At 34.2% G+C, this 27976-nt stretch overlaps 2 protein-coding genes across 3 annotated transcripts in view; one reads left to right on the forward strand and one right to left on the reverse strand.

Moving 5' to 3' along the window:
* LOC101889686 (E3 ubiquitin-protein ligase TRIM9) overlaps positions 1 to 27976 on the reverse strand; it is a 500815-nt gene that overhangs the window by 376404 nt on the left and 96435 nt on the right. For both annotated transcript variants that reach the window (XM_059130289.1, XM_059130288.1), the window contains exon 3: positions 19255 to 19407. The gene's annotated coding sequence lies outside the window, so the exon portion shown is untranslated. The remainder of the gene's footprint in view (positions 1 to 19254; positions 19408 to 27976) is intronic.
* On the forward strand, positions 23017 to 27898 carry LOC101889527 (lipase 3-like). The gene is made up of 4 exons (XM_005180797.4): positions 23017 to 23319; positions 23415 to 23592; positions 26712 to 27073; positions 27145 to 27898. Exons 1-4 carry the CDS (start codon positions 23059 to 23061, stop codon positions 27703 to 27705), a joined length of 1362 nt encoding a protein of 453 aa, XP_005180854.1. The 5' UTR covers positions 23017 to 23058; the 3' UTR covers positions 27706 to 27898.

Here is a 27976-nt window from a genome sequence, read left to right on the forward strand (position 1 = left end):
AATTACAATTATAATTATAATAGCGTGTTGATTGAATTCTCCCATAAAAACTTTTAGTAGATATGCGGAGCTCTACTAAATTAGCAAAGTGGTGTAGGGTATCACAAAGTCGACCCCGCCCGACTTTAAGACTTTCTTTGCTGTTTTTTTTTTTTTTCAAATTTTGTCGCTTTAAGCATTTTAGCAATATTTTTAGAGTTGTCGATTTTGCTCTCACTATCAAATTTAACTCTTTTACCAACTGTTTATTTTGGATGATAGACTTAACTTACATGTGAGTTATTATATCCCTCACGCCGCTCCTTTCCAAATATTCCTTCCGAAAATCCATCAACATTATCACCATATAAAATCTACATATCTCTGAGATGACCAACAACAAGGACACCTATTGCAACAAGGATAAAGACTCCCAAACCACAATAGCTCTAACCTATGACCATGCCTTATGACCTCATCTTTATTTCCCAAAATACCTTATTTTGTTGTTTTTAATCAACTTCGAACATGTTGGCCCGAAACGCACACACACACATGCATTCAAAACAAACCTCAGGGAGAGAAAGAAAAAATTGAAATATGTAAATTAGACCAATATCAACAGCTTTCTCTTAACACCTGCAAACAACATCACCAAACTCCTTTTTCTTCATAGATTGTCTTTTCCAATCCAATTGGCTTTGTTGCTGTTCTTGTGGTATGTCAAACTATGGCAAAAAGCATACCAACTTGGCCTCTGTTGTCCTGGCTGGCTAGTCGATTTGTTGATGATGTTGATGTTAGGGGGAGGGGGGAGGCTTATGCCTGTACACAATCGCCCATAACAAGACCAGCCCACCTCATCATCCCTTCACCCACACGTCACATAGATAGGTGTCAGAATGTATTTCAAAGTAAACTTTTGCATGAAACACCTTCGGAAAGTGTTAAAAACATCTGATTATGAATCCGAAACTTAGTTGACAAAGTTTACAAACCAAACAATATCCGACACAAAAAATACTACAACAACAGCAGTATAACACAAACTTATCAAAGTGAAATTTGTTCAAGAATTCAATATTTCTTATTCAGTTGTTCGAAATTGAAAACAGAATAAAGATGAAAGAATAATACCCAATCACAATCCGAACCTCTGTAAAATATAGAAATAAGTGATGCCAACTTGTTAATTCTGGGAGATACTGACTATAGAAGAGCTTCAGAATGAGTTCTAGCCATAGAAGAAATGCAGAAGTTCTTCTATACATAGAAGAGCAACAGAAGGTCTTCTCTTCATAGAATAGCTTCAGCAGGTCTTCCCTTTATAGAAGAGCTTTAGCAGGTCTTCAATTCATAGAAAAGCTTCAAAAGGTCTTCTCTTCATAAAAGAGCTTCAGAAGATCTCTTCATAGAAGGGCTTCAGAAGATCTCCTCTTCATAGAAGAGCTTCAGAAGATCTCTTCATAGAAGTGCTTCAGAAGGTCTTCTATCCATAGAAGAGTTTCAGAAGGTCTTCTATCCATAGAAGAGCTTCAGGTCTTCTATCCACAGAAGAGCTTCAGGTCTTCTATCCACAGAAGAGCTTTATGCCTTCTATCCATAGAAGAGCTTTAGGTCTTCTATCCATAGAAGAGCTTTAGGTCTTCTATCCATAGAAGAGCTTTAGGTCTTCTATCCATAGAAGAGTTTCAGAAGATCTCCTCTTCATAGAAGAGCTTCAGAAAATCTCCTCTTCATAGAAGAGCTTCAGAAGGTCTTCTCGCCATAGAGCTTCAGAAACTCTTATATTCATTAAAGCACTGCAGAGGGTCTTATATTCATAAGAGAGCTTTAGAAGGTCTTCTGATCATTGAAGAGCCTCAGAAAGACTTCTTGTCATAGAAGAACTTTAGGACTTCTAGTCATAGAAGAGCTTCAGGGCTTCTAGTCATAGAAGAGCTTCAGAAGGTCCTCTAGTCACAGAAGAGCTTCAGAAGGTCTTCTAGTCATAAGAGGGCTTCAAAATTCTTTTAGTCATAGAAGAGCTTCAAAAGGTCTTTTTGTCATAGAAGACCTTTCGAAGGTCTTATATCCATGGAAGAGCTTCAGAAAGTCTTTTTGTCATAGAAAGACTTTCGAACGGCATCTATCCATAGAAGAGCTTCAGGTCTTCTATCCGTAGAAGAGCTTCAGGTCTTCTATCCATAGAAGAGCGTCAGGTCTTCTATCCATAGAAGAGCTTCAGGTCTTCTATCCATAGAAGAGCTTCAGGTCTTCTATCCATAGAAGAGCTTCATGTCTTCTATCCACAGAAGAGCTTCAGGTCTTCTATCCATAGAAGAGCTTCAGGTCTTCTATCCATAGAAGAGCTTCAGGTCTTCTATCCACAGAAGAGCTTCAGGTCTTCTATCCACAGAAGAGCTTCGGGTCTTCTATCCACAGAAGAGCTTTATGTCTTCTATCCATAGAAGAGCTTTAGGTCTTCTATCCATAGAAGAGCTTTAGGTCTTCTATCCATAGAAGAGCTTTAGGTCTTCTATCCATAGAAGAGCTTCAGATCTTCTATACATAGAAGAGCTTCAGGTCTTCTATCCATAGAAGAGCTTCAGGTCTTCTATCCACAGAAGAGCTTCAGGTCTTCTATCCACAGAAGAGCTTCAGGTCTTCTATCCACAGAAGAGCTTCAGGTCTTCTATCCACAGAAGAGCTTTATGCCTTCTATCCATAGAAGAGCTTTAGGTCTTCTATCCATAGAAGAGCTTTAGGTCTTCTATCCATAGAAGAGCTTTAGGTCTTCTATCCATAGAAGAGCTTTAGGTCTTCTATCCATAGAAGAGCTTCAGGTATTCTATCCATAGAAGAGCTTCAGGTCTTCTATCCATAGAAGAGCTTCAGGTCTTCTATCCATAGAAGAGCTTCAGGTCTTCTATCCATAGAAGAGCTATAGGCCATCTATCCATAGAAGAGCTTTAGGTCTTCTATCCATAGAAGAGCTATAGGCCATCTATCCATAGAAGAGCTTTAGGTCTTCTATCCATAGAAGAGCTTTAGGTCTTCTATACATAGAAGAGCTTTAGGTCTTCTATACATAGAAGAGCTTTAGGTTTTCTATACATAGAAGAGCTTTAGGTCTTCTATCCATAGAAGAGCTTTAGGTCTTCTATCCATAGAAGAGCTTAAGGTCTTCTATCCATAGAAGAGCTTTAGGTCTTCTATCCATAGAAGAGCTTTAGGTCTTCTATCCATAGAAGAGCTTAAGGTCTTTTATCCATAGAAGAGCTATAGGTCATCTATTCATAGAAGAGCTTTAGGTCTTCTATCCATAGAAGAGCTTTAGGTCTTCTATACATAGAAGAGCTTTAGGTCTTCTATACATAGAAGAGCTTTAGGTTTTCTATACATAGAAGAGCTTTAGGTCTTCTATCCATAGAAGAGATTTAGGTCTTCTATTCATAGAAGAGCTTTAGGTCTTCTATCAATTGAAGAGCTTTAGGTCTTCTATCCAAAGAAGAGCTTTAGGTCTTCTATCCATAGAAGAGCTTTACGTCTTCTATCCATAGAAGAGCTTTAGGTCTTCTATCCATAGAAGAGCTTTAGAAGGTCTTTTACTCATAGAAGAGTTTCAGAAGGTATTTTATTCACAGAAGGTCTTCCAGTTATAGAAGAGCTTCCAAAGGTTTTATAGTCATAGAAGAGCTTCAGATGGTATTCAAGTCATACAAGAGCTTCAGAAGGTCTTTCAGTCATGGAAAAGCTTCCGAAGGTCTTTTAGCCATGGAAAAGCTTAGATAGAGAAGGGAAAAAGAAGATCTTCCGAAGGTATTCTAGTCATAGAAGAGCTATCGAAGGTCTTCTAGTCATAGAAGAGCTTCCAAAGGTCTTCTATTCAGCAGAGGGTCTTTTATTCATAAGAGAGCTTCGGAAGGTCTTCTTGTCATCAGTGAGCTTCGAATGTCTTTCTGTCATAGAAGAACTGAAGAAGGTCTTCTAGTCATAGAAGAGTTTCAAAAGTTCTTCTAATTATAGATGAACTTCAGAAGGTCTTTTAATTATAGGAGAACTTCCGAATGTATTCTGCCATACAAGCGCTTTGGAGGGTCTTTCAGACCTATAGCAGAGCTCCCGAAGGTCTCCTAATCATAGAAGAGCTTTAGAGGGTCTTTTAGACCTAGAGGAGCCTCAGAAGGTTTTCTAACCACAGGAAAGCTGCCGCAGCTCTTCTATCCATATAAGAGCTTTAAAGGGGGTAATTAGAGCTTTTGATTGTCTTATATCCCTAGAAGAGCCATTATCATTGAGAGTTATTCTCATAATTGAGGTGTCAACATCGAAAAACTGAAATATTGTTTATTTAAAGGCCTTCTTATGACCTGCTTAGGTTCTTCTATCTTCACAAACGGCGCAAAGTTTGGCGTTTTTGAAGAAATCACAAATGTGGGCAATACTTTTTTAATAAAATAGAATTCTTGCATATAAATTACTCCGGTCTAGGATTTGATTTTACCAATTTTCAAACACCAGTATTTTCGTGCAAGCATCAATACAATCCTAAGTTTAGACAGGTTATAAAAGAGGAGTAGATGTCTGGTCGAAGTTATAGTATACAGTGGGTGAAGTGGCTTCAAAATATGGTCAGTTTATGGACATAGCTAAACTTTTCTCAATTTAAACATTTTAATAGCATCGTTTCTATGTATTTTAGGCCTATTGTATATTCTCCATCCTTTCCTCCACACCACAGTTTCTCCAACACCTCCTCTCTCCAATAGCAGATTCATGTGGCTGTGTGTGTGCCTTTGGTGGCATGGTATGAAATGTATTTTCCACATGAATGCAGACAAATTGAATTTATTTCCGTTGCAGATATTTGGTAGCATCTTTAAATGGCTTTGTTTGGGTATTGGAGGGAGTGGGCGGAGCGAAACGTATGTACGAATGTGTTTGTAGACAAGTGAGTGTGTACAAAACACAAGTCGCACTGTTTACCATATATATATCCTGTCGAATTTCGTTCTGTACTAAAAGTCCAATTGTATATCCGTCAATTGGGTTTTCAACAGTTTACATGAACAACGACATAACGCTGCTGAGCCTATTTTAAAAAAATTTACTGGGGGTGGAAGATTGGATTAGAGGGGTCTGAGGAGAACATAGATTTAGCTGAACCTAAAGCATATTGTTAACACTCTGGTGTTTGAGTTGTCTAAACAATATTCTAAAATGCCAACAATGGCCCCCAAACATTGTGTGACAAGAAAACAAAAACAAACTAGACCAAGGTAATGGTTTTTGGGCGAGGACAGTGGTTTTGAAAGTGTCAAGTCTTTTATTGTCCGTGAATCAAATATTAATTGGAGATTGGTCCTTGAAAAAATATTTTTTAAATAAACCCACGTTTATTGGTCCTAGAAAAAATATTTTTTTGAAAAAATCCATGTTTCTTGGTCCTTGAAAAAATATTTTTTAAATAAATCCACGTTTCTTGGTCCTTGAAAAATATTTTTTAAATAAATCCAAGTTTCTTGGTCCTTGAAAATATATTTTTTAAATAAATCCAAGTTTCTTGGTCCTTGAAAATATATTTTTTAAATAAATCCAAGTTTCTTGGTCCTTGAAAATATATCTTTTAAATAAATCCACGTTTCTTGGTCCTTGAAAATATATTTTTTAAATAAATCCACGTTTCTTGGTCCTTGGAAAAATATTTGTTTAAATAAATCCACGTTTCTTGGTCCTTGAAAAAATATTTTTTAAATAAATTCACGTTTCTTGGTCCTTGAAAAAATATTTTTTAAATAAATCCACGTTTCTTGGTCCTTGAAAAAATATTTTTTAAATAAATCCCCGTTTATTGGTCCTTGAAAAAAAAATTCTTTAAATAAATCCCTGTTTCTTGGTCCTTGAAAAAATATTATTTAAATAAATCCACGTTTCTTGGTCCTTGAAAAAATATTTTTTAAATAAATCCATGTTTCTTGATCCTTGAAAAAATATTCTTTAAATAAATCCCTGTTTCTTGGTCCTTGAAAAAATATTATTTAAATAAATCCACGTTTCTTGGTCCTTGAAAAAATATTTTTTAAATAAATCCATGTTTCTTGGTCCTTGAAAAAATATTCTTTAAATAAATCCACGTTTCTTGGTCCTTGAAAAAATATTTTTTTTTAAATAAATCCACGTTTCTTGGTCCTTGAAAAAATATTTTTTTTAAATAAATCCACGTTTCTTGGTCCTTGAAAAAATATTTTTTTAAATAAATCCACGTTTCTTGGTCCTTGAAAAAATATTTTTTTTAAATAAATCCACGTTTCTTGGTCCTTGAAAAAATATATTTTTTAAATAAATCCACGTTTCTTGGTCCTTGAAAAAATATTTTTTTTTAAATAAATCCACGTTTCTTGGTCCTTGAAAAAATATTTTTTTTTAAATAAATCCACGTTTCTTGGTCCTTGAAAAAATATTTTTTTAAATAAATCCACGTTTCTTGGTCCTTGAAAAAATATTTTTTTTAAATAAATCCACGTTTCTTGGTCCTTGAAAAAATATATTTTTTTAAATAAATCCACGTTTCTTGGTCCTTGAAAAAATATTTTTTTTTTAAATAAATCCACGTTTCTTGGTCCTTGAAAAAATATTTTTTTTAAATAAATCCACGTTTCTTGGTCCTTTAAAAAATATTTTTTTTAAATAAATCCACGTTTCTTGGTCCTTGAAAAAATATATTTTTTAAATAAATCCACGTTTCTTGGTCCTTGAAAAAATATATTTTTTAAATAAATCCACGTTTCTTGGTCCTTGAAAAAATATTTTTTTTAAATAAATCCACGTTTCTTGGTCCTTGAAAAAATATTTTTTTTTAAATAAATCCACGTTTCTTGGTCCTTGAAAAAATATTTTTTTTAAATAAATCCACGTTTCTTGGTCCTTAAAAAAAATATTTTTTTTAAATAAATCCACGTTTCTTGGTCCTTGAAAAAATATTTTTTTTAAATAAATCCACGTTTCTTGGTCCTTGAAAAAATATTTTTTTTAAATAAATCCACGTTTCTTGGTCCTTGAAAAAATATTTTTTTTAAATAAATCCACGTTTCTTGGTCCTTGAAAAAATATTTTTTTTAATAAATCCACGTTTCTTGGTCCTTGAAAAAATATTTTTTAAATAAATCCACGTTTCTTGGTCATTGAAAAAATATTCTTTAAATAAATCCACGTTTCTTGGTCCTTGAAAAAATATTCTTTAAATAAATCCACGTTTCTTGGTCCTTGAAAAAAAAATTTTTTTAAATAAATCCACGTTTCTTGGTCCTTGAAAAAATATTTTTTTTAAATAAATCCACGTTTCTTTGTCCTTGAAAAAATATTTTTTTTAAATAAATCCACGTTTCTTGGTCCTTGAAAAAATATTTTTAAATAAATCCACGTTTCTTGGTCCTTGAAAAAATATTTTTTTTAAATAAATCCACGTTTCTTGGTCCTTGAAAAAATATTTTTTAAATAAATCCACGTTTCTTGGTCCTTGAAAAAATATTTTTTTTAAATAAATCCACGTTTCTTGGTCCTTGAAAAAATATTTTTTAAATAAATCCACGTTTCTTGGTCCTTGAAAAAATATTTTTTTCAAATAAATCCACGTTTCTTGGTCCTTGAAAAAATATTTTTTTTAAATAAATCCACGTTTCTTGGTCCTTGAAAAAATATTTTTTTTTAAATAAATCCACGTTTCTTGGTCCTTGAAAAAATATTTTTTTTTAAATAAATCCACGTTTCTTGGTCCTTGAAAAAATATTTTTTTTTAAATAAATCCACGTTTCTTGGTCCTTGAAAAAATATTTTTTTTTAAATAAATCCACGTTTCTTGGTCCTTGAAAAAATATTTTTTTTAAATAAATCCACGTTTCTTGGTCCTTGAAAAAATATTTTTTTTTTAATAAATCCACGTTTCTTGGTCCTTGAAAAAATATATTTTTTAAATAAATCCACGTTTCTTGGTCCTTGAAAAAATATTTTTTTTAAATAAATCCACGTTTCTTGGTCCTTGAAAAAATATTTTTTTTAAATAAATCCACGTTTCTTGGTCCTTGAAAAAATATTTTTTTTAAATAAATCCACGTTTCTTGGTCCTTGAAAAATATTTTTTTTTTTAAATAAATCCACGTTTCTTGGTCCTTGAAAAAATATTTTTTTTTAAATAAATCCACGTTTCTTGGTCCTTGAAAAAATGTTTTTTTTTAAATAAATCCACGTTTCTTGGTCCTTGAAAAAATATTTTTTAAATAAATCCACGTTTCTTGGTCATTGAAAAAATATTTTTTTAAATAAATCCACGTTTCTTGGTCCTTAAAAAAAAATATTTTTTAAATAAATCCACGTTTCTTGGTCCTTGAAAAAATATTTTTTTAAATAAATCCACGTTTCTTGGTCCTTGAAAAAATATTCTTTAAATAAATCCATGTTTCTTGGTCCTTGAAAAAATATTCTTTAAATAAATCCATGTTTCTTGGTCCTTGAAAAAAAAATTTTTAAATAAATCCACGTTTCTTGGTCCTTGAAAAAATATTCTTTAAATAAATCCACGTTTCTTGGTCCTTGAAAAAATATTCTTTAAATAAATCCACGTTTCTTGGTCCTTGAAAAAATGTTCTTTAAATAAATCCACGTTTCTTGGTCCTTGAAAAAATATTCTTTAAATAAATCCACGTTTCTTGGTCCTTGAAAAAATATTCTTTAAATAAATCCACGTTTCTTGGTCCTTGAAAAAATATTCTTTAAATAAATCCACGTTTCTTGGTCCTTGAAAAAATATTCTTTAAATAAATCCACGTTTCTTGGTCCTTGAAAAAATATTCTTTAAATAAATCCACGTTTCTTGGTCCTTGAAAAAATATTCTTTAAATAAATCCACGTTTCTTGGTCCTTGAAAAAATATTTTTTAAATAAATCCACGTTTCTTGGTCCTTGAAAAAAATATTTTTTAAATAAATCCACGTTTCTTGGTCCTTGAAAAAATATTCTTTAAATAAATCCACGTTTCTTGGTCCTTGAAAAAATATTCTTTAAATAAATCCACGTTTCTTGGTCCTTGAAAAAATATTCTTTTTTAAATAAATCCACGTTTCTTGGTCCTTCCTTTGCCTCCTAAACCACAGTGCCACACTGTCGACATCCAATCACCCTTGTTTCTAAACAAGCATCGACGCAAGAAATAAACTCACAAGAAATTGGGAACAGTTCTCTTTTTTTTGGATATTTCGTTTTGCTTTCCTAGTTAGTTTTGGTGGCTTTAGGAGTTACTTAACGAAGGAGGTTTTTTCAAATCAAAATTCAAATTTCGTTTTCGCTCAAGTTCTCGGTTGTGAATAAAGAAATAAATATTCATCAGCTGTGATCCATTGTCAATACACCATTCAATTATACACGGAATTTGATAAGGGTCATAAAGAAAGGAATTGAAATTTTGCAGGTTAAGAAGCGGAGGGGGTTAAACTTTAAAGATGGTCTGAAAAAAACTGGGTTTAAATGAAAAGTACTGAAATGTGGCGCCTTTGGCAGACTTTTTAAGATTTCATTTAAAACCTTAGGATTTTAAATTTTTTTTACCACCAACAAAATCGAAATAAAAATATTTCCACTACAATTGCATATTAGCATTCTCTCTCTTCTCCTTGCAATAATTCCCCCACCCCTTTCCCACCAGAATCGCATTTCCCCCAAATTCAATTGTCCAAAGAGTCTTTTGTTAAAATATCTATGGCAAATTTGCAGCCAGAATGAATGCTCGAAATAATTCAATTTGTTGGAAAATATAATGGTACAAAGATGTTGCACTTCAAAGAAGACAAAAACAAAAACAACAAGGAGACAAATTTGCATCACAAAAGTGTGGTCCGAATATAAAGACATTCGAAAGATGGCCAAAGCCAAACAAACCGGAAGGAAATATGAAATGTTAAGCAAACATTTGTTCGAATTCACAAAACCCCATTCAGGGTTCTTTGGTATTCGATGTTGATAATGGAGATGATGATGCAATTTTCTTCAACAGAAATGCATTCATTATTACGACGTGAAGTGCAAAATGAAACAGGGAATTGAATTTTCAAAAAAAAAAAAAAAAAAAAAAAAAAAAAAAAAACTGAAAATAGAAAATATAATAAAATAAAAATTCTAAAATTTCTAATTTAAAATTTTTAGGCAAAAGCTCTGGACTTATCAAACAACAAAAAATGTGATATGTACTAAATACACTTAAATAAATTCTGCATACTGAACCGGGATTCTAAAAAGTATTCTCAAACAAACTGCAAGTTTTGATCAGTAGATCCTTAAAAAATCTGTTTTGATTCTTGGCCAGGAAGTCCAAAAAAAATATTTTTAAAAATCCTCGATTCTTGACCTGAAAGTACGTTGATTGCTCGGTTGGTCCTTGACCATATATTATTAACAACCCTACGTTTAACGGGTTGTTCGCCCTTGAAAAATTAAGTAAAAAATTTCCTCGGCTATCAGTCGTGGGTCCATAAAAATATTGTCAAAAACGCTACGTTTATTGATCTTATTGATTCCCGTCATTCCCCTGAAAAATATTGTACAAAAATTCATGTTTTATGGTCAAGAAGTCCTTGATAAATATGTTTTAAAATATTCACGTTTTTTGGCCCAGAAGTCCTTAAAATATTCTTAAAATATATCCACTCCAATTGTCCAAAGGGTTCTTAAAAATATTTTCTCCTGTATTGCGTAACTGTTGTTGATCAGAACGACCTTTTAAAATATTTTATAACAATCCATGCTATTGACCAGGAAGCCCCTGAAAATTTTGTTAAAAAATCTACTTTTGACCAAAAAACAATTAATTAAAAACAAGTAGAAAAGCAGGTAAATTCGGCCGGGCCGAACTTTTTATATTGGAAAGGAACTTGAAAAATTTCAAAAAAAAAAAAAAAAAACAAGTAAAAAAGCAGTAAGTGAATACCCTCCACCATTTGGAACGAATTAGAAAATTTTCAAAAAAATAAAATCCAAAAAAATTTTTTTAAAATCTTTAAAATATCTAATATAGGAAGGTGCCGATATATGGGGGGATATACGATATTGTGGACCTATAAAGACAAATCTATGTCTGCGTGTAAAGTACTCACAAGGAACACCTTGTATGGATTTTCAGATAATTCCATTGGAATAAGTGGCTAAAATCATCAAAATATCGAATATAGGGGAGTACCGTTATATGGGGGATATACGATATTGTAGACCTATATAGACAATTCCGTTTCAGGGGTATAGTGCTCACAAAGGACTCCGTGTGTGGATTTTCAGACAATACGATTGGAAAATGTGGCTAAAATCATCAAAATACAGAATATCGCGGGGTACCGTTATATGGGAGCTATGCGTTATCGTTAACCTATATAGAGAATTCTCTGTCGGGGGGTAAATTGCTCACAAAGAACCCCTTGTGTACAAAGAACCCCTTGTGACCATTCCGTTGAAATATGGCTAAAAACATCAAAATACCGAATATCGGGGGTACCGTTACATGGGGGCTACACGATATTGTGGACCTATATAGATAATTCTCTGCCGAGGTATAAAGTACCCACAAGGAACTCCTTGTGTGGATTTTCAGACAACTCCGTTGAAAAATGTGGGTAAAATCATCAAAATACCAAATATGGGGGGGGGGTATCGTTATATGGGACTATACGATATTGTGGACCTATATAGATAATTCTCTGCCGAGGTATAAAGCACCCACAAGGAACTACTTGTGTGGATTTTCAGACAATTCCATTGAAAAATATGGCTAACATCATCAAAATACCGAATATCGGGGGGTACCGTTATATGGGGGATATACGATATCGTGGACCTATGTAGACAATTCTTTTTGAGGAGGTAAAATGCTCAAAAGGGACTCCTTTTGTGGAATTTCAGACAATTCCATTGAAAAACGTGGCAAAAATCATCAAAATACCGAATACCGTGGGGGTACCGTTACATGGGGGCTATACGATATTGTGGACCTATATAGATAATTCTCTACCGAGGTATAAAGTACCCACAAGGAACTCCTTGTGTGGATTTGCAGACAATTCCGTTGAAAAATGTGGGTAAAATCATCAAAATACCGAATATCGGGGGGTACCGTTATATGGGGGATGTACGATATTGTGGACCTATACAGATAATTCTCTGTCGAGGTATAAAGTACCCGCAAGGAACTACTTGTATGGATTTTCAGACAATTCCATTGAAAAATGTGGCTAACATCATCAAAATACCGAATATCGGGGGTACCGTTATATGGGTCTATACGATATCGTGGACCGATATAGTCCATTTTCGAACTTGACCTGCCTGCAGACAAAAGAGAGATCTGTGCAAAATTTATCTTCCTATCTTAATTCGTTTAGACTGTAGCGTGATTACAACAGACGCACAGACGGACGGACAGGGCTAAATCGTCTTAGAATTTTACGCTGATCAAGAATATATACACTTTGTTGGGTCTAAAATGATTATTTCGATGAGTTACAAACGGAATGACGAACTTAATATACCCTCCATACCTTTTTTCGTGGAGGGTATAAAAAACCGTCGAAAAATACCGCTCAAATGAAAACCGTTATATGTGGGCTATACAATGACGTGGACCTGTGTAGAAAAAATTCGGTGAATACTGTCGCTAAAATCATCAAAATACTGAATATCGGGAGATACCGTAGCAGGGGGGTATGCGATATCGTGAACCTATACCTACAATTCTATCCCAGGGAGTAAAGTATTCAGAAGGAACCCCTTGTGAGGATTTTCAGACAATTTCATTGACATTTGGCTAGGACCTAGGTACGTTAAAAATTCTGTTATAATCTTAAAAATACCGAATGTAGTCGTCATATTAGGGTTTAAAGGACAGCGTGGACCTGTATAGGCAACTTTTGTCATAAGCCATTACAATAATCAAATGCGAAACTTTTCGGCGAATGATGTAGCTAAAATCAATATCAATGTAGGGAGGTACTATTATATGGGGGCTATACCAAAATGTGGACCTGTGCAGACAATTTTCTGCCTTAGGCTATAGTATCCACTAATAATAATAATGTCGCTAAAATCATCAAAATACCAAATATCGGGATGTACCGTTATAAGGGGGCTATACGAAGACGTGGACCTGTACAGACAATTTTCTGCCTTATGCTGTTGTATACATTACGAACTTCTAGTACCAAATTTTAAACAATTCCGATGAATAATGTCGCTAAAATCATTAAAATACCAAATATCGGGAGTTACCGTTATATGGCCGCTATATCAAGACGTGGACCTACGTGTATCATTTTCAATACCAAAAGTCCTGCATACATAATATAAATTTGAGTAAAATTTTATCTTTATTTCGTTCGGAAGCTAGAGTGATTTCCATAAACGGACGGACTTCGCTATATCGACATAGAATTTTATGCTGATCAATAATATTATACTTTGTAGGGTCTAAAATGTATATTTCGTGGTGTTACAAACGGAATGACAAAATTGATATACCATTCATATTATTATGGAGGTTATAAAAATGAAATCTTATTGGATAGGAATTCCTCAAAAGATATTTAATAAAAATCCACGTTTATTGACCAGGAAGTCCTTCAACATCTATGTATATGTAAGAGTAGTGAAATAACTCACTGACTGGCTAGCTGACTGAAAATCAATGCCTAGGCGAAGCGGACGAGGGTCAGTCTTGAGACCCAGATGAAACGGCTACAGCTAGAATCTTGAATTTGGTACGAGAGTCAGTCTAAGGTTGATTTTTTGGAAATTCGTAATAAAAGGGTACGAAAAGTACTAAAATGTACTAATTATTTGAAACTTTGTATTGGACAAACTGAATGAGCCGGAAAAATCGAAAAATCAAACTGTTTCAAATTTAGTACCTTTTAGTACAGCCCGCAGATTTAGTACACATTTCCAAAACCACTTTGATATATCAAAATTACTCCGATTTTCATACCAAATTTCCGTTCACATAATACCAAACGGTACCATTTTAGAAGTTACTTTAAAGTTAGAATTTCTAAAAGCCATTTGGTTATCTATCCTGCATTCCATCAGTGACTAATGGGTTTTAGAAATTCTAACTTCAAAGTTACGAAAAGTTTTAAAATGGTAATAGACTTCTGAACTGGTACTAAACTTCTAAAATAGTACCATTTGGTATTATGTGAAGGGATAGACCTAAAAACTGGTTTATGGTGAACAAATGCATCTGGAATTTTGTATGGGGATCCCTTTTGATGACATGTTTTAGATAATGAGGGGGTTATGGAAATGTGTACTATATAGTACTATATTTGGTACAGCTTCATATTGGGTAAACAACAAATAGTGCCTGAAATCTGAAATTTGGTATTAGGGTCGCTGTTTACGTATATCCTGGAAATTCGGACGTGATTTGTACGAAAAGTATTGGTATGGGGTGAAGGGATTGTGATACAATTCTGAAATATGATATTTAGATTACTGATGGTATCTGTGTTTGGGATTTGGCGGTTGGTTGGAAATGCGTCCTAAATTTGTATAAAATGTACAAAATTATACCAAAATTGGTATTGGGTGAAGGAATCCCTAAATTTTATATTGAAGTCTCTGTTGCTATCTGTAATTGAGATATGGAGGTGGTTTTGCATAATTGTTCGAAATGTACTAAATAGTACTAAATTTGGTACTGGGTAAAGGAATAGAGCTGAAATCTTAAAATTTGATATATATGTCACTGTTATAGTCTGGGGTTGAGAGAAGGAGCTGTTTTTGAATTTGCGTACTATAATTGTACCAAATGGTACTAAATTTGGTAATGGGAACAAGTAAAAAAGCTGTAAGTTCGGTCGGGCCGAACTTTTAATACCCTCCACCATTCGGCACAAATTTGGCAATTTCCAAAAAAAAAAAATAATAAAATCTTTTAAAAACTCTGTTAAAATCTTAAAAATACTGAATACGACGTAGACCTGCATATGCAACTTTTGTCATAAGTTATAACAATATTTAAATGAGAAACATGAAGAAAAATCTGTTTATAATGTAGCTAACATCATCAAAATACCCAATATAGGGGGTACCGTTATATGGGGGCTATACGATGACGTGGACCTGCACAGACAATTATCTTATGCGAAATTTGAAACAAGCCCGGTAAATAATGTCGCTAAAATCATCAAAATACCGAATATCGGGGGTACGGTATATGGGGGCTATACGAAGACGTGGACTTACATGGCCCATTATTTGTATTATGGTGCAGTAGCTATTACGAACTTGAAATGCCAAATTTGGAACGATTCCGTTAAATAATGTCGCTAAAATCATCAAAATACCGAATATCGGGGGGTACCGTTATATGGGGGCTATATGAAGACGTGGACCTACATGGCTCATTTTTTGACTTAGGATGTAGTATCCATTACGAACTTCAAATACCAAATTTGAAACGATTCCGGTAAATAATGTCGCTTAAATCATCAAAATACCGAATATCGGGGTACCGTTATATGGGGGCTATACGAAGACGTAGACCTGCACAGATAATTTTCTGTCTTAGGCTGTAGTATCCATTACGAACTTCAAATGCCAAATTTGAAACAATTCTGGTGGTTAATGTCGCTAAAATCATCCAAATACCGAATATCGGGAGGTACCGTTATATGGGGGCTATATGATAACTTGGACCTACATGGCCCATTTACGAACATAACCTGCCTACTGGCAAAATATACATGTGTGCAAAATTTTAGCCTTCTATCTCAATTTGTTCGAAAGATAGCGTGATTACAACAGACAGACGGACAGACAGACAGACAGACACACAGACAGACAGACGGACATGGCTAAATCGTCTTAGAATTTTACGCTGATCAAGAACATATATACTTTTTTGGGTCTGACATGAGTATTTCGAGGAGTTACAAACGGAATTACAAAATTAACTATGGAGGGTATCATAGTATGGTGGAGGGTATAAAAATTACTGGCATGAAATTTAATATTAACGTCACCGTTGGTATCTGAGGTTGAGATATGGAGATTGTTTTGAAAATGCCTACTTTAACTGTACGAAAAGAACTAAATGCCCCTAAATTTAGTATTGGGTCTTAGGATAGAGATTTGGGAATGCATAGTACGGATTCGAAATGTACTAAATAGTAAGAAATTTTCCGTTGAGGGAATGAATAGAGTTCAAATCCTGAATAAATTGTGCATTTTGAGTACTAACAAGGCCTAACACGAACACGAAAATTGATTTTATAATTTGGACAAGACTCTCGAAATAATTAAAAAGGTTTGCACTAAAAGATACCAAAGTGTCGATCACCTCAAGCAAGCGCTTGTCTGGGAATGGGCCAAAATACATCAGATCAACTTCCAGTCAGCGTGTGACGGTTTCATTGACCGTTTAAAGGCCATGATTCGTGCCAAAGGTGACCAATTCGAACAAATCTTAACTTATTTTAAATTTTTATGCTATATCCGACATTTTTTTGCTTTCATTGAAAAATTAAAAAAAAATAAATAAAAATTATGGCGCTTGACTTTGTTTCAGTTTTTTTTTTTATCTCACCCTGTATTATCAGTACTGTAAGTAAACGTGAGCCCATATTGATAACTTCTATATGTGGAGCTTTTGCCCTTGAATATTTGTTGAATTTTTCAGGTTTTATGAAGGACCCTAATGGCAAAATTTGGAGTTTTTGGAGTTTTCTGAATGAATATTGAATATTTATATATTTAATTCTACATGTAAGCAAAATAATTCTATTATCATAAATAATAATACAAATAAAATTATGCTTTACTTTTTTCTGTAAAGTTGGCCTCGTACATTTATGATTTCAAAAATAATACCACTTCAATTTCGTTTTGAATTGTGGCTTTTAAGCCAAAACACAATACAAATCCATGTAGATGTACTTCATTTTCAACTCTATTTAATCTTCATACCTATATTGTTTTTTTTTTCTTTTTTTTTTTTTTTTTTTGTTAAAAACTTGAATATATATAAACTTTTATTATGAATCCTTTCACATAATAAATATATGAATCTCAATCACTCTCCCTCTCCCGTCGGATAGATGAGTAAACGATTGTGCGGTTGTGTGTAATTTTTTTTTAGAATATACCATTGAAACAATTATCAGAATGAATGATTGAAATTTATATTGTATTTATATAAATAAATAGTACAATTATTTTGCATTCATGTATAAAGATTACAATAATAGCAAGACCGTATACGAAAAAACTACTCAGGTTTTTCAAAGATAGGGGAAAAGGTAACAGAGGTGCCTCGTAAAATATGGGAAATTACAAAAAAAATCATTCGAATTTCTCAACGTCAAGTGAACATTTAAATCTGACCCTTGAACAATACATTTTCGCAATCTGTTCAATTTGGTACCATTCCAAGATCCTAGGTATCTATAAATCTCTAAAAAAGTATTTAGGGAAATGGCACTGAGGAGGTATAAAATTTCCACAGTCTAAATAACAAAATAGTATTTTTATATCCTACACAGTATAGAGGGTATATTAAATTTGTCATTCCGTTTGTAACACCTCCAAATATACATTTTAGACCCCACAAGGTATATATATTCTTTATCAGCATAAAATTCTAGTCGATTTAGCGATGTCCTTCCGTCTATCCGTCTGTGGAAATAACTCTAGCTTCCGAACAAAATGTAGTAGGTTTATATAATTCTACTCAAATGTATATTTTGCCTGCAGGACTTTTGGTATTGAAAATGAACCATGTAGGTCCACGTTTTGATATAGCTCTCATATAATGGTACCTCTCTATATTCGGTATTTTGGTGATTTGAGCGACATTATCCACTGGAAATGTTTCGAATTTGTTATTTGGCATAAGACAAAAAATTGTCTATGCAGGTCCACGTCTTCGTATAGCCCCCATATAACGGCAATTCCCGATTTTCGGAATTTTGGTGATTTTAGCGACATTGTTAACAGGAATTGTTTCAAATTTAGTATTAGAAGTTCGTAATGGATACTTTGGCCTAAGACAGAAAATTGTCTGTGCAGGTCCACGTCTTCGTATAGACCCAATATATCAGTACCTCCGTATATTCGGTATTTTGACGAGTTTAGGTACAAAACCCACAGAAATTGTTTGAGATGTCGTATTTGAAGTTCGTAATGGATGCTACAGCCTGTGACAGAAAATTGTCTATGCAGGTCCAGGTCTTCGCACAGCTCCAATATAACGGTACCTACCTATATACGATATTTTGATGATTTTAGCCATATTATTCACCGTTTGTTTCAAGTTTCGAATTTAAATATGGTAATGCCTTATGACAAACAATGCCTATGCGTCGTATAGACCTCAAAATGAGGGCTATATTCGGTCATTTTAAAATTTTAAGAGAATTGTTTAAGGATTTTTATTTTTTTTAAATTTTCAAATTCGTTCCAAGTGGTGGAGGGTATTCAAAGTTCGGCCCTTCGAACTTACTGCTTTTTAAATTATTTTTTTTTAATTTGTTATTCTTTACAGAATTAATTTTTATCAATGACATATTCTCAGAGGCCAACCTGTTCCTCTATTTATTATTCTCTTGGATGTTTTTAAAAGTTTTGATTTTAACATAACATGGTATTTTATTAAATTTACTGAACTTTCATACAACAAAAGGCTTACTTGGTTTTGTATTCCATTCAGGACTTAATTGCTGCTTTCAAGTGTTGGGAATTTTTAAATATTTCATAAAACAAATGTCTAGCTTGAATATAGAGTCCTTTTTTCTTGCAGGTATGTACACAGTTCGTTTTTTGAATATTTATATTTTTTATTAAAGACAAAGCTAACAACTCAATAATAAAGAAATTATAGCCAAAATAAGGTAAAATAAAACGCGAAAAACTCAATACTAAACGGATAATGGCCAAAAAAAAAATGAAATGTACATTATTAAAAACGAAAATAATTAAGGAGTTATGGTCAAGATAACAAACTGAAATGTTTAACATTAAAACAGAAAGATTTAAAAAATCGCGAAAAATTCAATAATTAAGGAGTTATGGCCAAAATAAGAAAATGAAATGCGTAACATAAAAAAACGGAGATTAAAAACACACCCAAATACCCTAAAAACGCGAAAAACTCAATGCTAAATGAGTTATGGCCAATATAAAGAAAATTATTTTTTTAACTAAAAATTCGAAATTATATATATAGCCTGTACATAAAAATTGATAATAACAACTAAATAGACTTACCTGTCACGAGTTTTTTGAATTTTCTTGATTATTTTCGAATCTGCAGACTAACTTCAATTTGATCTTGATCAGCATCTTTTTCTCCTGTGTTAGAGTGGACGGACGCAGACCCCTGTCAATTTAACAAGATCCCGTTCCGAATTCAAGAGTTATCTGAAATGGATAGCGTTAGGTCAGAGATTTATTTCAGAAGAATGAACGATTATAATGGCTGGATATATATGGATATATGATATAATACTGTCCATCTCTAAAAAAAATTATTTAAAAATTATCAAATATATACGGGTTTTGGCCAAAACTAATACAAATATTTTCTTCAATGGATACAGAGATGTCTTGTCTTTGGTGACATATGGTGAAATTTGAATGAGAATATATGTGTCTTTGACGTGATTCTTCTAAAATGATGCTTTGCAGGAGAGTCTTGCATAAACTCATAAGCCGTACTTTATGACTTTAACCCTAAAATGAATATTTAAAATGTATATGCATTTCTGTCATATAGGTAAGATATAGACTCTTAAGAATTTTATGACGACTAATTTTGTATAATATTTGGTTATGACCATGTTTAAAGGGAGTTTTAAAATGTATTTTGAAAAATTCGAGTAAAAAAGAAAATAATCAACCTAAGTAATCCTCGTTTTGTTAGCAGTAATTTTGCCAATAGATGTATGCACTCAGCAATTGTTCGATTATTTAAATATATTTTGACTTCTGTTATGACTATTCAAAGTGTTGACCCAGTTAGAAGCACTTTCCGATGGAATGGACCTTAATAAATATGATATAAATATGGCGACGTGCCAGGTTTAAGCTATATTGGCTACTTCCTTCACTTTATATGAGACAAGTGATAATTTTTAGAAAATGTTAAAATGACCGAAATATTCCATTTTCGTACTTCATCTAATACAGATAAAAATATTGGTATTGGCAAAATTACAAGAAAATCGAACATTTATATGCAATTTTATACGAAATCATAAATTCCATATTCATCTCCGGCTTCTGGTCGACAGAAATATTTAGATATAACAATTAAAGTAAAAAAAAACGCTTACTTGTTTTGCAAGTTATGACAGATATAAGCAGTGGAAATTGTGACACTTTGTGGGTAAGGTACCAAAAGGGGCTGGCAGATATATATCATCTTCACAACAGAGCTCGTGCTAGGAAAAATGTTTTTATGTGTGACATTTGAATAGAGCTGGATGCTTATTTCGCTTTCTTTGAGTGTTTTTGTTTTTCAAAATCTTGAACTCTATGTAGGGGAGGTACCAACAAAAATGGTCCGATATCTATTATATGTATAACCAATCTTGTGTTGATGGAAATATTGAGATGTACCAAGTCTTGAATGTAATCGGATGATAATTTCGCTTTTTATAAGCTTTATGGATATTCAAAATTTTGAGCGTTTGTGGGGGAGGTACCAGAAGGAGTGGACCGATATATTCCATCTTCACAACAGACCTTTTGATAGTGGAAATAATGGGATGTGTGAAATATAAAGAGAACCTGATGCTTATTTCGGATTTTATAAACGTTTCGGTTAATCAAAACTTTAACCCATTGTGTGAGAGGTACCAGAAGGAATGATCCGATCTCTACCGTTTTTATAGCACGTCCTGTGTTGATAGAAATATTGAGTTGTGTCAAGTCAAAATGTAATCTGATGTTGATTTCGCGTTTTATGAGCTTAATGGATATTCCAAATTTCGACCTATTGTGGGGGTGGTACCAGAAGGAGTGGACCGATATTATCCATTTTTGCACCTGTCCTAAAACTGACGCAAATATTATGATTTGCAAAGTTGGAGCAAAATCGGATTATTGCTTCTCTTTCTGTGCAGAAAAAATATTTTTTTTTTTTTTTGAAAATTACGACCTTTTATGAGGGAGGTACCAGAAGGAGTGGACGATGTATTCCATCTTGGCACCAGACCTTGGGTTAATAAAATTTTTGGAATGTGTGAAATTTGAAAACAATCGGACTCTTACATCACATTTTATAAAAGTTGTAATTATTCAAAATTTTGACCCTTTGTGGGAGAGGTACTCGATGGAGTGGACCGATATTGTCCATTTTCGCACCTGACCTAGAACTTACGCAAATATTGGGATTTGCAAAGTTGGAGCAAAATCGTATTATCATTTCTCTTTCCGTGCAGAAAATATATTTTTGGAAAAATACGACCTTTTGTGGGGCAGGTACTAGAAAGAGTGTAAGGATAGGTCAAAACGTGCCTTAACGAAATATAAATTTTAGACCCTAGGTCTCTTTGAACAAAATCCGTTTCAGGACATTTGGTGTGGATTTCGGGGTATCTTTCCGTCCTTCTGTCTGGCTGGTGCGCACGATAAGGGATGGGGTCCGATTTGGTCTAGACTTGGTACCTCGTAATAGAATTATAAAACATAGATCGAGTTCGGACAAAAAATTTCATCATTTTCAAAGCAAATAATTTACTACACAGACAGAGAAAGGATAATCCGATTTTGCTCCAACTTAGCAAATCTTAATATTTGTATCAGAGCTATATATAAGGTGCTAAAATAGACAATATCGGGCCACTCCATCAAGTACCTCCCCCCACAAAGTGCCAAAATGTGATATAAAAGCTCGATTGTCTCCAAATTACACAAATCACAATATTTTTCTTTAATCCAAGGTCTGGTGTTAAGGTGGAATATATCGGTCCGCTGCTTCTGGTACCTCACCCAAAAAGGTCAAAAAAATATTTTTTTTCACAGAAAGAGAAATGATATATACCCTCTGTAGCCATATGTCTGAGGGTATACAAAAATATGGGAACGGGGGGAATTTGGAGCTCTTATTAGGTTGGCTAAGACGCTATACACCTACAATACATGGAGTCCAAGGAATCCTAGTCCGAATAGTTCAACAAATGTGCAAATGTGCCCACTCCATTAGGGTTATTTTTCGGTGTAAATTTTCAAAACGCCGATATACTTAACTTCCATAGCGCCGATATACTTACTTCTTTAAGACGCTTTTTTTAAGGACCACCACAGAGATACAACATGCGTTATAAGTGGCGGCAATTCTAATCGCATTAGCCACAATTTCTTGGAATAAAGGGTTGGCTCAAAAAAATAATGAAATTGGTATAATATTTGCTCCTCAGAGACTTTGGCTAATTACAAAGTCCTGATAATTTGCAAAAGGACAAAGTATTTCACACAGACCCTATTCTCTATGACAAAAATACGAAGCCCTATCAGACTGGACCACACGCACAAGCCCAGTACATCTCTTTAAAGGTTATCGCCAATTAAAAGAGTGGAGAAGCGCGTCATTAAAATAAAGAAAACAAATCCACCCTGGTCAATTTGTCAATTCAGCGCACCACACAGTCATTCATTGCCGAAAATTGCAATGTCTCGTAGATGCGGTGGCGATAACAAGTCTGGTTTTTAGTGCTCGCATACTCGGCAGCTTCATCGCTTCACAAAGCAAACTAACTGAGAGATCTTGCTTCTTTTTTTTTTTTGCATTTTTTAATCGATGGGAAGGGAAGAGGGAGAGGGATAACGCCCAACTTACCAACCACCCGGTTAGCCAAGCAGCACGCTCACTCATTTATGAAAATAAGTATGATAAAAATAATAATAACAATAACATACAAATAATAATCCACAATAAAACGGAGACGACAATATAACCGGCAATGACTACAACGCCAACGGCTCATTGAGAACCCTAGGAATTGCTTGAGAATTTTGCGATCAGTTAACTTAAAGACTTGCAACAATAAAGACGACGTGCGCGCGACTATGACGATAACGAGAAATTATATAGCTCTGCTACTGCTACTCGGTGCAAATTATTGCTGGGCAGATGACCTGCTGACCCCATCAGCGACATGGTCCTTTTCGTTGGGAAACATTAATTTATTTGACATTCCCAAATTCCCCAGCTTGGTTTTCGATGAGGGCAGTTCCAAGATCCAAAGACAACTTCATAGTTCCGTGAAATCGTTGCTGGGCGATGTTACCATTGATCCGAATATTATTGAGGATTCAATATTGAAAACGGTTGGTTGACAACGACGTGAATATGTTTGTGTGTGTGTGTGTGAATAAAGTGTTGGAAAATTATTTAAAGTGAATATTTTTTGCTCTTAATTTAGCCCGATTTGATAAGAAAATATGGTTATCCTTCGGAAGTGCATCATGCCATCACAGATGATGGCTATATTTTGGAATTACATCGCATTGCCAATCACGGGGCTATGCCAGTGCTTTTGACCCATGGCCTTTTGGATTCCTCGGCCACATGGGTTATGATGGGCCCAAATAAGGGATTGGGTGAGTAATCATCAGATAGAGTGTGGTACGAAAAAACAAAAAGAAAAAAATAAGTGAAAAAAGCAAGTGTAATTTAAAAAAATGACACAAAGGACTAAGTCCAAAAAAAAAATATTCCAAAAAATAAAACTATTTCCGGAAAGATACTAAAATTCCTTATTTATTCCTCTGATTTATTACCCAATATCCAATTTAAGGATATTTTGTTAAGAATTTTCTTTTTGAGTGAGATCAGACCTATGAGTAAACCATGTGTGGTACATAAAACGGAGTGTGATACGGAAAACAAAACCTCAAGCGAAACTAGCAAGTGTAATTTTATAAAGGGACACCAGGGACTAAGTTCGAAAAAAATCCAAAAAAATAACAACTTCCAAAAAGATTTCAAAATTCTTTTTTTTTACTCCTCTGATTCATTACCCAATATCCAATCCAAAGAAGTTCTGGATTCTTCGGCCAGAAGTTGTTGAGGCCCTTATATAGTTTTGACCATATACAAGTGGACCCCTATAGTTTCGAAACATTTAGGATAGAGCCTTAACATTTTGATAGAGATCATTAAATTACATCCAGAATCATTGGAATAGAAATGGGTCATATTGGGCCACTATTGGAACAGCTTCCTTGTAAGGATATCTGATTTCAAGTAATTTTTAGGTTTTCGCCATGTTTTCCATCTCTCAGCAAACAATGAAAAAACTACGCCTTACCTATCACTACATAAGAATATTATACTACTATGTACCTTCTATCTATACAATATCGGATAAAAGCAAAGTTTCAGCTCTTTTCGACATCGTTCGATAACAATCTCGTACTTTTTAGTACATTTTAGTAATTTTTCCTACCCTTTTTGGACCCCATTGAAAAATGTTTATGGTTGAAGCAGTTACTCAATATTTTGGTACTTTTTAGTACTCTGAAATTACGAAATCCCAGCTAATTCCTTAATACCCTCCACCATTTGGGAGGAAATTTAAAAATTTAAAAAAAAAATTAGTCCTAAAAAAATATCGTTTAAATGAAAAACGGATACGAAAATGAGGACCTGCATAGGTATTTTTTTGCCATAGGCTGTAGTACCGATTCCGAACTTCAAATACGACATTTAAAACATAATGGTGAATAATGTCGCTAAAATCATCAAAATATCGAATATCGGGAGGTATCGTTATATGGGGGCTATACGAAGTCGTGGACCTGCATATGCAATTTTTAGCATAGGCTGTAGTATCCATTACGATCTTCAAATTTGAAACAACTCCAATAAATAATTTCGCTTAAAATATCAAAATACCGAATATCGGGAGGTATCGTTTTATGGGGTCAATACAAAGACTGGTACCTGAATGGACAATTTTCTGTCATAGGCTGTAATATCCATTACGAACTTCAAATACCAAATTTGAAACAATTCCGATTATTAAAGTCGCTAAAATCATTAAAATACCGAATATCGGGAGGTGCCGTTATATGGGGGCTATACGAAGACCAGGACCTGCACAGACAATTTTCTGTCATGGATTGAAGTATCCATCACGAACTTCAAATACGAAATTTGAAGTAATTCCGGAAAATAATGTAGCTAAAATCATCAAAATACCGAATAAAAGAAGGTACCGTTGTATGTAGGCCAAACGAAGCCGTGGACCTACATAGACAATTTTCTGTCTTGGGTTAAAGTATCCATTACGAACTTCAAATACAAATATAGGGGGGCTATACAAAGTCGTTGACCTGCATACACAATTTTTGTCAAATGCTGTAGTACCAATTCCGAACTTAAAATACGAAATTTACAACAGCTCCGATGAATAATGTCGCTAAAATAATCAAAATACCGAATATCGGGAGGTGTCATTATATGGGAGCTATACGAAGACTTGGACCTGCATGCGAAATTCCCATAGGCTGTAGTACCTATTGCGAGCTTTAAATGCCAAATTTGAAACAATTCCGATTAATAATGTTGCTAAAATCTTCAAAATACCGAATATAGGGAGGTATTGTTATATGGGGGCTACATTTGGATCCACACAGAGAATTTAATGTCTTGAGTTAAAGTATCCATTACGAACTTCAAATACGAAATTTGAAACGATTCCGGTGAATAATGTCGCTAAAATCATCAAAATACCGAATATCGGGAGGTGGTGTCATATGGGGGCCATACGAAGACGTGAACCTGCTGCATACACAATTTCCTGTCTTGGTTAGAAGTATCCATTACGAACTTCAAATTTGAAGCAATTCCGGAGAATAATGTTGCTAAAATCATCAAAATACCGAATATCGGGAGGTATCGTTATATGGGGGCTATACGAAGGCGTGGACCTGCATACGCAATTTTTTGGCCGTGGTTGTAGTAGCCATTAGCATCCTCAAATAAATCAAAATTTGATACAATTCCGGTGAATAATGTCGCTAAAATCATCAAAATACCGAATATCGGGAGGTACCGTTATATGGGGGCTATACGAAGACGTGGACCTGCATACGCAATTTTTTGTCATAGATTGTAGTACCCATTGCAAGCTTTAAATACGAAATTTAAGACAATTCCGGTTTAAAAATGTCTTTAAAAGCGTTAAAATACCGAATATTCGATACATTTTACGTACTTAACCTGTCAAAATACACATGCGTCCAAAATTTTAGCATTCTATCTCAATTCGTTCGAAATATAGCGAAATATAGCCACATACAGACGGACATTGCTAGATCTACTTGGATTTTTTCGGTGATCATGTCAGAATTGGGTCTGACATGGGTATTTCGAGGAGTTACAAAGTTAATATACCCTCCATTGTATGGTGGAGGGTATAAAAATTACTTTTTTCGTATAAAATATACCAAAAATTGCCGTAGACTAGCCATTTCCGAGGTGCAGTGTAGGGTATTGGTGAATTTACATTAATTTAAATCTAAACAAAAATCCCCATCCCCAAAAATCAGCATCACTGATAATTAGGTTGAGATCAAGAATATGCGCAAGTCATCAATCACTTCGATTGACGTATTTTCGCTTGTTTGTTTCGATTAAAGTAATTCCCACTTTCGAACAGCAAAAACTATTAATTATAATATCTAAAACATTTCACCCCTCTCCCTCCCCACAGCTTATCTGCTCTATGAAAAAGGTTACGACGTTTGGATGACAAATGTGCGCGGCAACACATATTCCCGCAATCACACCAAATACACGACCAATCATGCAGCATTTTGGGATTTTACATTTCATGAAATGGGCAAATACGATTTGCCGGCCACAATTAATTATATCTTGGATTTGACATCGGAGGTGCAATTGCACTACATTGGTCACTCTCAGGGTACCATGACCTATTTCATTATGTGTAGCGAACGGCCGGATATGTGTGATAAGGTGCTGCTGATGCAAGCCCTGGCACCGGTGGCCTACATCAAGCATGCCAAGAGTCCGGTGGTGGAATTTATGGCCTTCTTTCAGGAACCATTGGCGGTAAGAGATGAAAGATGAATATTTCTCTTATTTTTAGATTAATTTTTTCCGTTCTCCTCTTCCCTACCCAGTTGCTACTCAAACTAATCGGGGCCCATGAATTTTTACCCAGCAACGAATTTATTAGCCTTTTCACTCAAATCGTATGCGATGAGAATTCTTTCACGGAGGAAATCTGCTCAAATGTCATTTTCCTAGTGGCCGGCTTTGATAAGCAACAAATGAACGAGACCATGCTGCCGGTGGTGTTGGGTCATGCCCCAGCCGGTGCTGCCACCAAACAGATGCAACACTATGGCCAGCTAAAACATAGCGGACATTTCCGTCAATACGATTATGGCTGGATACGCAATCATTGGCGTTATGGTAGCATTAATCCACCAGACTATAAACTGGATAATGTACATACCAAGGTGGCCCTGCACTATTCGCTAAACGATTGGTTGGCCACTCCCAAGGATGTGGAGACGTTGCGCCAAGGTCTGCCCAATGTTGTGAGCTATAATTTGGTCAATGATCCGAAATTTAATCATTTGGATTTTGTGTGGGGCATTGATTCACGTGAGCTGCTCTACAATAAGGTGTTGGATCTCATGGAGATGACCGAACGGGGAGATTTTGATGAAATGTAAGAGGGCAGGTGACCTGTCCTCTGAAATAGGAGATAATAAATTGAAATGTGGTATTTTTATTTGGTTTAGTTTTTAGATTTTATTTAATTATTATTTTTAGGCGATTTTTTAGAATAAATTTAGATGCTATTAGCGTTTAAGGGATGTGAAGAAAGAAAAAGTTAAATAAATGCAATTATTTTTTTAAAAATTATGAGGGTGGAATTTTTTTACTAGCCTTTTGGCAACCTTGGTTTAAACAGCTCGCACAAGATGCTGAGATTGGAGAGCG

Source organism: Musca domestica, unplaced genomic scaffold, assembly GCF_030504385.1.
Source record: "Musca domestica strain aabys unplaced genomic scaffold, Musca_domestica.polishedcontigs.V.1.1 72, whole genome shotgun sequence".
In the NCBI taxonomy this organism is placed as follows: Eukaryota; Metazoa; Arthropoda; class Insecta; order Diptera; family Muscidae; genus Musca; species Musca domestica.